We start from the raw sequence: 13,534 nt of genomic DNA, 5'->3' as shown, positions 1-13,534 counted from the left end.
CTCCTGGTGAGGCTGCAGTAACCGGATCTAGGTTTTGTACCACAACACGAATGTTTTAACAACATGTGAAAGGTGTAGTAAAGGCTGTATGACATCGCCTTTAACTAAAAATAAAAGCCTTAAAGGCTGGTTACCTACGAAATGCATCTTGGAAGGTCCTGCGGTTGATAACTTAATAGCGTCAGGGACGCGGCCACAAACTCGACCCGTTGGAGGAGGTGGTTGCATGGCGTTAAGGCGGACCCGTTTGTCCACGGCGGGGGCACTGGCAGGCCCTTGCGCGCGCAGCCGCACTCGTGGGGATTTAAAACAGTTTTGGTGCAGCAGACTCAGCGTCTGCTTCCGTTTCCAGCGTCGCACCAAACTGGCTTAGCATATGGGATACATAACCCCACCCTCCAGGGGCCGCCTACAGAAGCAACGCGAGGTTGAACTTGCAGCAGGTCAGGATGTCCGCCGGGGGTAAGGGTCACCTTTTATGTGTTAATACTCGCGCAGCGCTTGCTCTGTGCGGTAGTGAAACGTTCTGCCATCGTTTAACTATGGCGGAGTCCTGAAAACGGTGAGTATGCAGAATCAAACGCATCGCGCATGCCTACGACCGCCTTGGTCTCGTATCCTGATTGGTGAACACCCTTTACGTACGTGCTCTTTAGCGTATGGCGTTGCTGTCCATCATTATGGGCGTCATTTCTAGTACGTTCGGTCTCTTTCTTCGCATGGTTGATAGAAACATAGAAATAAAAAAAGGTCTACTACTTCCATTGAAGATGAAGTGGCTTTGGTGCTGAGGCGTTTTGTACTAAGCGTTATTGCATTTTAGTTCAACTGAACAACGCATTTAGGTTAGAAACTCGAGAGATGCGTATTTAAATAGCAAGTGAATTAAACGTTTATCATAAGCGTGGTTGACTTTTTTGTGAACGATGGGAATTTGTGCTTCTCATCCTAAAACAATATATTATGAATTTTTATCGCCGAGGTTTTATTTTTCAGTATTCACTGGGCTAATTAGATACTATTTCTTGTCCCAACGTGACCATGATGTTTGTATTCAGTCATCGCACTGATTCTAATAATATGTCGGAGTTTACAATGTATGAATTATGGGAGCATAACTGTAGTGCCGTGATATATGGCTACGACGCGCTCTGTTTAACTTGCTTTTGTGCGGTTTTTTTCTGGGAGAATTTTGTGTTTTATTCATGACATTCTCGCACCAAAAGGGCTATCTGACATCCCTCTAGTGTTCACTGATAGCCGCGATTTCCTGAGACAAACATTAAAACGTAAAAATTCCATTGTGGATATTATTATGCTGCCGCCTTTTTTGGACAGATGGGTTTCAGTGAATCGTACTCCACGTTCTGCGCCGTTCCGCTGCCGCCCACATGTTTATGCCTGCTCCTCAACGAAATCTGATATGGAATGCGTGAAACGGCACGGAAATACTGTTTCAAACAATATGTTTACATGTATTTTTTAATGTAACATATGCAGATGTGAAAGGAAAATGTTTTTTTTCAGTAATTCTTTGGGTTTCAAATATTATTTAAATTTGGACCCAAGCCTTTTTTTTATTTGATTAAAAACGTAATTGGCACAACCAGCATTCACATTTTCAGAGGTTGATAAACTGAGTACCATTAATTTGGGCATTAGAACCATCTTTTCAAAAGCACTTTATAAGTGTATTATGAAGCAAAGAACCGAACAGTTGTATTTTAAGGGCCAGACTCCCTTACTTTGTATTTTGGATAGATCGTTTGAAATTATTCAATCTCCATGACCCCAAAAACGAATAAAAATGAAACTGATTTTTTTTAAATGTAATCTAATACTCATGTGAAGCATTCTAGTGTCCTAGTGTCAATTTAGTACAATCTAAAACTACAAAAAAAGAGAAGTCATAAGTATAAATCAGCATTCTGCTAAACATTCACACAGCCTACCACTGAGCAGTAGGAATATTGTTGATCTACAAATTCCATAATATCCCCCCACACAAATATGTGAAAAATGTGATATTTACCCCTGTTGCCATGTGGATGCTGTATGCCCCAGTGGTCCCAAAAGAATGTATGGCTTAGGAAAGTACGTGCGTTCTGATGTCTTAATGTGCCACCCCTCCCCACTTTTAGTTATCTAGTGCCAACAGCACTTTTGCTGTCCCTGCAATATATATTGTTTACCATACAGGGGTTGTATATAGCTTGTCCATCGCTTACTGTTGGACTGGATGCAAAAACAAGTTGATGGATGGAATGCTTGAATTAATCTCTGCCACTGGAAATCATTCGGGCTGCATCCCAGTCCATCGTTTTTTTGCCCACCCTGCTACAATGGCACCCCAGTTTGGACCCAGCCATGTTGAAAGCAGTCTTGAACCTGTTCCTCATGGGAACAGTCTAGCCTGAACTGCCAGACCAGGCCCTCCCTGGCGAGCTTGAATACACAGGCAGAGTGAGCCTAGGACCCACGTCTGGAAATACCTACTGCACTTAGGGCGACAAATGCAAAAACAACTATGTGATGGATAGAATGTTGAATTAATATCATCTACTGGCAATCGTTTGTGGCCACATCCCAATTCCTCGTATTTTCCCACCATGCAATCCCAGTTTTTGTCCAGCCATATGCAAGCCAGTTCAGCTCGAACTGCCAGGCCAGGTCCTCCCTGGACCGGAAGCCAGCATTCTGGGACCGGTATCGGGATATCACCCTTCATCAGCCAGGCTAACTTGAATTCAGTGGCACAGTGTGTACGGGACCCACGTAGGCTCATACCCTTCCCACTTAGGGCAACACTGTGCCACTCCACTTTACCCTACTCCTCTCTACAACACTCAACACCACTTCACTGTACAGCATTCTGCTCCACTCTATGTCATTCCACTCTATGCCATCCCACTCCTGACACTCCAGTGTAAGACGTTCTACGACCAGGCTCCCCACTCCACTCCAATACATCCCGACCTAGTCTACTCCACTCCACTTCACTGCAATTTACTCTACTCCACTCCAATCTTCCATTCCAATCTACCATACTGTAATCCACTCCAAAGTACCCCACTCCACCTTAATCTACTCCAGTCCAATCTACCTCACTCTACTCCACTGTAGCCCACTCCACTCTGCCCCATCTGCCATGCTGCACTCTACCCCACACTACCCTACTCCACTTCACTACAATCACATCCACAAAAATTCTACCACGCTCTACTCCAATCTAACCCACTCCCCTCCAGTCTAACCACTCCACCCTAATCTAACCCATTCAAGTCTAGTTTAGCCCAATCTACTCCACTGCATTTAGCTTCACCCCACTATACCCCTCTCCACTCTACTACAACCTACCCTATTTCACTCAAATCTACCCACTTTAAGCTACCCCACTCCAATGTACCCCTGTTTACCGCACTCCACTGTACCCCAATCTACCCCACTCTCTAATCCACCCAGTCTATCACACTCAAAGTACTCCACTCCAATCTGTCCCATCCCACTCTAATCTACCCCAATCCACTCCACTCTTCCCCAATTTACCCCATTCCAGTCTCCCTCGTTTACTCTGCCCTTATCTACTGCACTCCTATCTACCGCATTCACCCAAATTTTACTCCGGTGAGACCTGCAACGGTGGGGAGTTTTTTCCCGTGCAGCTATCATTACTCACGTAGCTGAGCTGTTGTCTCGGCTTATCAATGCTCCCTCTGTATGACATTTCATTCCCAGCGCATGTTTATATATTGCTTTATTGTGCACCTCACCCTTTCGGGGATATAGTTATTGCAGTTCCCCTGTTGGGGTTTTGGTATTTTGCAAGCCTGTCTCTGTTTCTGAGTTTTGTTTATGTAATAGCCTTCACACAGAGAGTAGGCCTTTTTTGACCTTGGTTGCATGACCTTGGCTTTCTTGCTGGTCGAGTTTAGGTCTTGTTATTTGTTGTTTAGCAGGGCTGTTTCTTTTCTCCACAGTCTACTAGCACTGTGCTTTGGCAGCAGTTGCCCTTTTCATTGCTCAACTCGGCCCCTTGACGCTTGTTGTCGGTTATGTCTTGGATATGTGTGTGTGTGTCCAGGGCTAAAAAAATCCACTCGCCCTCTCACATTTGCGAGTCAGATTTAATTAGGGCAAGCTATTTTTAGGTCCTACTCGCCCTTTCTGGCGAGTAGGATGACAAACTGACTTTTGACCTCTGTCTCTGAAAGCAGAGGAAATGTGACAAGATAGCAAGATTTAAAGGCATCTTTATTGCTCACAAAGTGAATGAGCAATAAAAATGCCGTTTGGTCAAGTGCATTACAGTTGGGCCGAGTAGATTTTTTAAGTTATTGGACCTGCAGGTCTAGTAACAATTTTTAGATTTTTCGAGTCTTGGTTCTTTCACACTCTTCACCTTCACCTTGTGTTGGCCACCAACAGCGCAAAATAAGAGCAGTAGGGCTTGAGAAGAGGTCATCTGTCAGGGTTGGGTACAGATCCTCCACAGTTTCCCTAAAACTTTTCCAGGTCAGAATATACTGCAAAAAGGGGATCAGGCACTGTATTGCGGGGGGCAGGGGCTCCCAACGTGCTGAAGGCTGTGTGTGAGCTGTTGATACTGCCAGTGTTGTGATTAAGGTATCCCATGATCGTGATTGAGATGCGCAAAGGGGACGAATACCCCATCCTGAACCAGGTAATTCCCGTGACGAATCCCCCTTGTTCCTCCACTGCGACCAGTCAATCTCCCCAACCCCAATCTTAATATTCATGTTCCACCATGGCGGTGCCTTAAAAGGGAGTGTGCATGGCAAACAAAGCAGATGGTGGGTACAACGCATGCATAGTGTGTGGCATGTATAATCAGGTTGCCCAGGCAGCTGGATAAACCATGGCCTGGTGAAAGAGCTATAAGTTTCCATTTATAATGATGCAGATGGCGCTCCAGAAAACCACCCGTAGCTATCTTGTTAGCCAGCTTCAGTGTCTGCACCACATGTGACAACTGCAAGGCCAACCAGTAAGACTCTGTGTGGGGAAGTTGCAGCCCCCCTGCGATAGTTTTAGCTTGTAGTTTAGCAGCATTTTGATGAGGCCTGCACCCCCATGCTGCTGGGTATTTTCCGGAGAAGCATTCTAAATATGTAATTACATCTCAGCGTCAAGTTAATTTTAATAATTTCAACCTGGCCCCATAGAGATAGATGCAATGCCAGCCAGGAGGTGAATTCTACCCATACCCGGTCTATGATGGGGGCAATGTTATCACGCACCCCCGAGATAGATCGCCACTCAGGTACACGCCCAGATATTTCAGACTTTGAGTCCACCAAGTGAACGGCGCCCCTTCCCACCCCTGCGATGCAACCGTAGTCGCTGGAGTCATAGGGAGGGCCTCACACTTCGATTAGTTTTTATAGTATCCTGAGAATGCAGAAAATGACTGCATCACCTGCGTGAGAGCTGGGATCGATTCATGAGTGCAAGGAGCATTAGTGAAAGTAATCAGTTTATGAGCAATATCCCTCCAGACTCGGGCAGGAGATTTACAACTAGGACACCTGGGTTTACGAACAAGCCTCCCTCAGACAGCTTAAGGTAAACGCACCAGAGGAGACTATGGGATATATAGGAGAGAGAACAGTGACAATCCCACCCTGTAAATATGCTATGGAGAATTAAGTTCAGTCAGACACCACAAAAATACTTTTGACCAGAAGGCGACCAGAAAATTTACCAGAGATTGTTATAAAGAAATGTATACTGTAAATGGTCAGTTTACTGTCATATTGTTTTTATTTCCCTCACTGTTTAGTCATGCACACATAGGAGCTAAGCCTTATGCGTGATCCGCCGTGTACTGATGATGCCTCGGGAATGTACTGAATAGGGTGAGACCTGCTGTATGTATTGCTGCCACAACAATGAATGTCCACATGGGGCAATTAGCCACATTAGCTCACTGGGGATTTTACACTTGTTTTTAACACGAGATTTGCTTAGAAGCATTGTCGCTCACTCAATAAGGAATACATTTAAGAGTCACCACAAAAAATGCGCTGCTATTTACTGTACACTGTATGCACCTGTTGGATACCTATACCAAAAAATCTTTTGTCTCCCTTACAACAGGTAGTTCAAGGTCGCATCAGGTACTTTTTGAATTAAATCAATTCACTAATGAGTAATTCTCATAGAAGTAATATCTAGTGTAGATAGTTCTTTTTCCCGGTCCTGAAGAATCGCTAGTATAGTCTACTGGAAGCGAGAAACATGTTGACCAACAATCTTTAAACAAAGGACACTCCACATAGAGACATAACACTCGGATGAGTGCCTTGTTCACTGTTTTTAACTAGGATAGTTGACCCCCAGAATATAAAATTCATGCCAGGTACTCCCAATCCTATTTTAAACTCACCACTACACATCTACACAGTTCTGTCCCCACACCTTACGGCTGTTGGAAAAAGATCTCCGATAAAGTGCCCCTCTTTGAGGTGAGCCCGTTGGGTATTGCACCGCCGACCCAACGAGGAGCAGCCCATATGATGAAGCTTGACACCTGAAAGGGTGTGTGAGGGCATTACAATCCAACAAATGGATTTCCCACTATAAACTCAACAGAACGTAGCGGGAAGCAGCCTCTGCTATTCTTGTGACCCAACCATAAGAGGAACGGCATAGACAACCTTTTTTTGATCTTGTAACCTGGGAATCCAGCCACTGGTGAGCTGGATCCAGCCCTGCCTGTCTTCCTGCACTGCGGGACTGCTTGTGTCTCCCTCGTGGAGCAGGGTTGTGTGCAGCTGCATTGTGGGCTCCCGGGGCCGAGGTCCTGGATCTGAGTCGAAAGGGACGCTCTTCTGTCAGCCAGGTCCAAGCAGCTTCCGGACTATTAAAGAAATCTTACTGGAAATAATAGCCTGTACTGTAGGTTGAGGGTGTGGAGTTTTTGTTTCACATCCGTGTTGGAGCGCCTCTGTGTTTATACTTCTCTGGTGTAATCCGGAAATATCGTGATGGTGTGATTTTGGTAAGTTATGGTTTTCCGGACACGGATCAGGTCCCTGTCTCTAAATTTGAGGATTCTTGCTATAATGGGTCGGCGTGGGGTTTGGAGCCAGGGAGTGGTGCACACGTTCCACTGCGAACCAAGTAAACAGCATGTCTTTGGGCATCCATTAATTAATCCAAGTTTCGATGAATGATTCCATTGGTCTGTGTTCACTGCCCTCCAGGAAGCCCACCGGGCGCAGATTGTTGCGTCTGGATCTGTTTTCGGCATCTTCTGCCCTCCTGTGAAGTTCTTTGGCTTCTGTTTGCAGGCGGGTCATCTGTTCCTTCAGACTTATAACATCATCTTCGACAGAAGAGATGCGAGATTCAGTTTCTGTAATCCTGGCTGTCTCGTTGCAAAGGTCCTGCCGGAGCAGGGCCATGTTGACTCAAACTTCTCCAATCTTATTTTCGACTGTGGCCTGTGAGGTGAAGATGACTTTTAATATCGTGTTAAGGTCTCCACTCGGAGTGTGCCCTTCTGCAGCCTCGGACCGGGTCCCGTTTTCATTAACAGTGTATTGGTCCATTTTAGTCTGTGTCGTAGGTGATTTCTAGTCCCGGTCTTTCCCATGGTCTGTAGGTCCAGGAAGGGCCATTGGAAGGCTGCAATATTGCTGGTCGTTAGACGGATTCACTGGAAGTGTATCGGCTGGTTCGCACAGGTGGCGCATGTACCTTCATGGATCACTTGTTACATCTCAAGGTGAAGGGGTCACTGCATGTTTCCCAGAAATGGATCACAACAGCAATCCGGTACGTTCCCTGTGAGTTGAGGGGTTTTCTTCTTCTACTGCGTAGCTATGTTTCTGTAGGGGTGAGAGCTGGTCAGTTCCAATCGATGGTCAGTTTTGCTCAAGGGTTGAGCGCTGCTTAGTGTTATTACATGGGAGAGTGCGCTATATGATCAGGGATGAAGTCCGGGTAAGCGATTGTTTTTTGCCCGCCCTAATAGCAGGTGTTTCTGGTGGCTTTCAGTCACCTAGGTCCTGGTCCAGATGCAGCTGTGTAGTGGCCATATGTGAGGAGAGTGTTCGCTTCCTCCCAGTGAAGTAGTTTCCACATAGAGTTGTTGGGCCTAACCGGGCAGGAGCCCGCCGCTGCGCGACTTCGCAGCCGATCCCTCCATCTGTGGGGGTCTGGGTGTCGCACCCCCACCGGGATCGCAGTGGCAGCCAGGCAAATCTCATTGCGTCCCTGCAGACTCTTCCTCTGCAGTATAGCTGTATCTCAGCTGGGACTGTGGCGGGTCAGTTCTGGTGCTCATGAGTTCGCTCAGGGCTCAGTGCGCACCTTGATCGCTGCATGTAGGACCCCTCCCAAGGGTTCAGGGCCGGGGCAGAGGAAAGGCAAGTATCCTTTGCGGCCCAGTGGGCGGACCAAGTATAGAATTATAGAGTCCAACAGGGCAGGAGGGGGGGGGGGTCCCATAAGTCTACCACTGCGCAATCTTGCAGTCGATCCCTCTGCCCGTGACTGTCCAGGTCTTGCCATACCAGACCTCTCAGGGATTCTGCTTGGCTGCTCACCCCTCAATGGATCTTGAGGGCCAAGGTCCAAGTCACACGCTGGGCCAGTGTCTCTCTAGTGGTAGCAGGGGAGGGGGAGGTCCTCCTAGTAAGGCTCGGCTAAGCACGTGAAGGGCCAAGGCCCAGGGCTGCAGTAGTGCAGGGCAGGGTGCACCTCAGGGTAGGCAAGCCTTCAAGCTGTGGGGCGCAGTAGTGGTTCAGAGCACCCCCGGGAGTCTTTCAGTTGGAACAGGGGGGCGGGGGAACCTCTCATGAGACCCCTGTAGCCTGATTATGGTGGCCGAGCCACCCTGTCTCCGTCTTCCCTCACTACGGGCCAGTTCAGATGTAGATCCTAGAGGCCGCGGCCGCAGTTGCACTAGGTCGGGAGAATTTATTCTGGGGTAGGCCTCCTCACCCACCGCACAGCCTCCCACACTCACCAGGCCACAGGAGGTCCTGGCAGCGGGTGTTCTCGTTTGCCGGCGGGCCCACACATTTCGCGCTCTCCGGGCTGGATGCCGCCCACGGGGCTCAACACTTCATTCAGGCCCCAGAGGATTTCAGCACCGGAAGGGGGGAATCCAGTCAGTGGACCCCCGCTGCCCGAAACAGCAGCCGATCCGACTAGCCTTCGTCCGTCCGCCAGTCAGGCGCAGACGCCGCAGGCCCAAGTTTGTGCAACAGCTCCAGAGGCCCGGTTGGGGGCAGGGAGGCCTCACCTAAGCCCGCACGCCAGGACTCCCCTCTCCTGGCTACGTGGAAACCCTATTGTCCAGCGGATCCGCACCCCGCCCGCGTCCGGCCACTTGGCACTCCGGCCCGTCAGCAGGCCACAGAACAGGTGGGACACCATCTGCAGTAGGGATATTTTTGTCGCCAGTACCCCGGAATCCAGGCACAGGGTAGCGCCTCGATGCACGGTGAACGGGCGCCGCTATTTTGTGTTCAGCGCGGCCTGGAGACCTGGGCACAAAGTCGGTCGCTGTGCCCAATTTTGCTGTGTTTTTCACCACTGGTGGGAAGCACCGGTTGTAGTAGATTGCTGGTGATGAGTGGGGGGATGGATGGTTGCCGATGTTGGCAGATTCATGAGCGGATGACTGAGGAGTCCGGAGCACTCTTAGAGTGTGACCACCATCTTGACGCTCCAAGCTACGCATGTTACTTTGCATCATAATTTAGTAACATGTGTTGATGCATGCTAGTATTTCACAAAATATTCATAATGGACAATCATTGTAAGCATTTTCAATAAGATTATGAGAAACCACAATAAACAAGCATTCGCAAAGCCAGTTGGTCTGAAACTGGTGGTCAACTTTTTAGCTTTGTCAATGTGTGACTTGTTTTGGCATGTTGTTTGTAAAACCTGATTGGTGTGGGAGCTGCCGGGCCCTCACCATTTTAACGAACATTGGCAAAAGCAAAAATGTTTTTTGGTCTCAAAGAGAACACACTGCCACAGTAGTTACTGGTGCTGAACAATACTACTTTCTGTGCAGGTATGCTGCTTGTAAAAGAGCAGAATGCTGTTACTCACATTGAAGCAACCGATACAGAGAGAGAGACAGAATTATATTAAACACAAAAGGTCACTGTCAATGCCACCCAAATTAGGGGCCCAATTATTAAAGAAAGTCTCAAAAGTGCACCCATGGTATGTCCTTGCATGAATTGCAGCTATACGGCTTTTGTGAATTCCCAATAATTCACAGAAGTAGGACAAGAAATAGTACTCCTAGAAAATATTTGTGAACTGCATTTTAGTATGACCAGATATGCATGTGTAGATTTGCTCATGCGCAAATCTGAGTGTTTGCAAGTCCACTTTCCTTCCAACCACTTTTTTCCCAAATCTGGAAAAAGGTTTACATTTGCCATTGTCAGGAGTAAAGTTTCAACATTTCTAAATATAGGAAAAGATAAGAAAAGAGTTTTTGAAAACCCTTAAAACATGCAAGTTAGTAGGTTTGCACAGACTCAAAAGAGCATTCTAATGCTGATACTTATTGCCTACCACTGTCTTCAGCCCCAGTATGTAGATCTGCTGAAACATGGCAACGTAAGGAGATTGCAAGTATTCAAACACAACTATGGTATGCGCCCTGGCATAATCAGAGAGGCCATATCAGAGCTCTTACATAATATGATTGCTGCCAAATTTGTTGCTGCACTACATGGCACCAAAGGGGTAAGTGGATTTTGTTACAGGACGTGTAGATTTGTGTAGCAATCTGCCCCATGGACATGTAGCTATTTTATTAAATTCCACACCCCTGTTGAATCGGCGCCAACAAAAGCACTCATAATGCAAACTCAAAACATAAATTTCTCCATGTTGGTTTACTGTGATCAAAGTCTACCTCTTGCTCAAGATCTTCACACATCACATGCATCGGTGCCAATGAAAGCTCACCCTAGGCAGACTCGCAAAACCAGTCTACCAACAAAAATACCTGGAAGCAGGTGAAGAACAAATACATGCTCAGAGTAGAAACACAATTAACCAATGCTTGCTCAGAAATGACCTTAAGCATTGGGCATAAACAGCCTCTGAGCATTTCCAGGCAGCGGCAATGAAAAATAATGCCCAAAAAGTACTTGCTTTCTGTACAGAACGCATGATGGTCATAAATATTCCAGGAGAACTACATTTTCGAGGCACTACCGCGCTTTGACGCCGTAACGCTCCACTGATCATGTAGCCCAACCCACCACCTTCCCGGAACCCAGAAAAAAACCATATAGACGCAGACACAGCGACAAGATAACACCCGCACATGTGTTTCGGTGGCATCACAGGTTTCTCATGACACGTAACCCTTGGAGTGGTAAGATGGACCTCCCTCTCTCACTCCCCTCACCCCCTCGATAGTAGGTAGAATAAGTAAACTATAACTTGCTTAATTTGAATTCTGCCAGATTGTGAATACACTGACATGTCCTACCAGCCTGTATACAGTGACAAGATACACCTAGGGGGTTAAGAACCCTAAACAGGATCATAGACTATCACCATGTGCTAAGAAAATGATAAGCACATCACGTTAGCAGTGTTACTGGGGAATATAACCTTCATTTTCACATTATTTAGGTCTGTGTTGCTAATGATTGGATGAATATCTGTATGCAAAGGGGCGATATATTCACCCTATTACATTAAGATGAATGCAAGAAGCATGAATATACACGCCTGGAAAACCATGTCCCCGACCATATATAAAGGAGCACTGAAGAAAACGGTTGGGCATACACGGAACAAGCATGCCATTGCATGCGCTATGAGAATGTGGAGTTTCACACATTCCTCACACACTCACTCTGAACAATCTGAGTTAATGATTTTCTGTTTTGCTTTGTTTTTATCTGTCCTTGTATTAATGTTTCCTTTTCCTTTTGCTCTATCTTGATTCAACAGTAAGGCACAATTAAATGCCTCTCCACTAGGGGCTCAGGCAAGAAGGCCAGCTTAACTTTTTTATCTTTGTCTTATGTCCTGTGTTTGTGGCAATTGACGAGTGACAGATGCAACATCGCAAACCAAAAATAGTAACAGTAAATGTAAAACGGGGATTCACCATTGGTCCTGATAAAAGACTTGGACCCTACAAGGGCCATGAGGAAGGACTGAAACATGTTGACCTCACACAAGGGTATAGGGCTAGTAACCCTTTCTTTAATTGACCCAAATGTTATCCACTTGTTAACCATACCAGTAGTGCCCCAAATGAAGTGAAAACAGGGTAACCACGAGGTAATTTTAATATTTACTCTCCCTGTCATGATTAGAACATTATCAAAAGTGGTTTATATGATGGAGCCTGACACCAATAGGACGGTACGCAATAAAAATATTTAGTATTTCTATAGTACCAGGATCAAGTCATCATTTTATAATTGAGCACAGGGTGGTAGGATGTCTTTTGTAAGATTGATTCGAGGTAGGGAGACCGTATCCTACAGTCCCCATAATCCCCATAATGGAATCTTTTCTTTCTCCCCTCCCACACTTTTGTGTGGTTTTTGTTTGATTGTAAGCCAGAACACAATAGCATTAATAATGGAATGTCTGATGCCTAAGTGTATGTTTTATGTTAAATAGCACCTAATGCTTTGCAGTGCTGACTCTCCTTAGAAGATGGAATGATGCAACAAGAAGCCAATAGCCTGAGATGGGGGAGAAATACTCTTGTGGGGCCAAGCCACCCACTCTGTGTGTGTGTGTGTTTTTTTTAAAGAATTGGCAACAAAGACAGCTAAGCTGAAGACCGCTAAAATGGCCTGTAGCCATACCTAAATGTAGCTGGACCTAAAAAATGCCTGTCCTGGGCGATCTAAAAAACCTGTGCAGCCTTTAGTTCAACAAATGATTGACTGAATAATATGAAGCCTCATGTCATCACTTATAACGTGTTTGACAAAGTCCAAAATACTGCCTCCCAGATTACATAACCTGAAATGTTTATATGTATTTTTATTTTCCAGGTTATGTTGCTGTAAAAAGTGAGGATGACGATGATGATGCTGTTCTAATTGAGAGTACTCCTGTAGATTTACAGGCTGCACATCCTGCGCAAAATATGAATCCAGTGGGACAAAATGCTCAAGCGAACCGTGAGCACCACTACATAACTCAACCGGCTTATGGTAATAATAATTATTTACTGTCGTTTAAACAAGGCTTCGTTTGGCACCATTCTTTAACTCCATTTGATCAAGGAATGTTATCTTGAGGGATTTATTTCAATTTTCATTCATGTTTCCACAAAGCCCCTTACTAGGTTTATTTAGTTTGATTGTCATAGCCTTTGGTGTTGGTGCAGTAAGCATTTCTTAATTGGTAAGTAAACAAGGAACCATCGAAAGGTCTCTCTATGCCCTACGATATTAAATAAGTAAAATAAATAATCGAATTGTGTGCTCCTTGTGAAGCAAGGAAACCAAAAATCTTATTGTGGCCCACTTTTCCGATTGGAGAA

The 13,534-nt window shown here is 46.0% G+C and overlaps 1 protein-coding gene across 3 annotated transcripts in view; it reads left to right on the top strand.

The window, feature by feature from the left end:
* The first annotated feature begins 311 nt into the window (after positions 1-311).
* BEND2 (BEN domain containing 2) overlaps positions 312-13,534 on the top strand; it is a 216,909-nt gene continuing 203,686 nt past the window's right edge. For 2 of the 3 annotated variants that reach the window (XM_086949802.1, XM_086949800.1), the window contains exons 1-2: positions 329-462; positions 13,041-13,202. In XM_086949802.1, coding sequence (XP_086805928.1) covers positions 450-462; positions 13,041-13,202 — 175 coding nt within the window. In that variant the 5' untranslated portion in view covers positions 329-449. Of the gene's footprint in view, positions 463-13,040; positions 13,203-13,534 lie in introns of all 3 variants that reach the window. The other variant, XM_086949801.1, reaches the window with a different exon arrangement.

The sequence above is a fragment of the Lissotriton vulgaris genome, unplaced genomic scaffold, assembly GCF_964263255.1.
Source record: "Lissotriton vulgaris unplaced genomic scaffold, aLisVul1.2 SCAFFOLD_370, whole genome shotgun sequence".
NCBI lineage: Eukaryota > Metazoa > Chordata > Amphibia > Caudata > Salamandridae > Lissotriton > Lissotriton vulgaris.
Note: the sequence above shows the minus strand (reverse complement) of the source record. Positions and strands in the feature narration are given on the sequence as shown.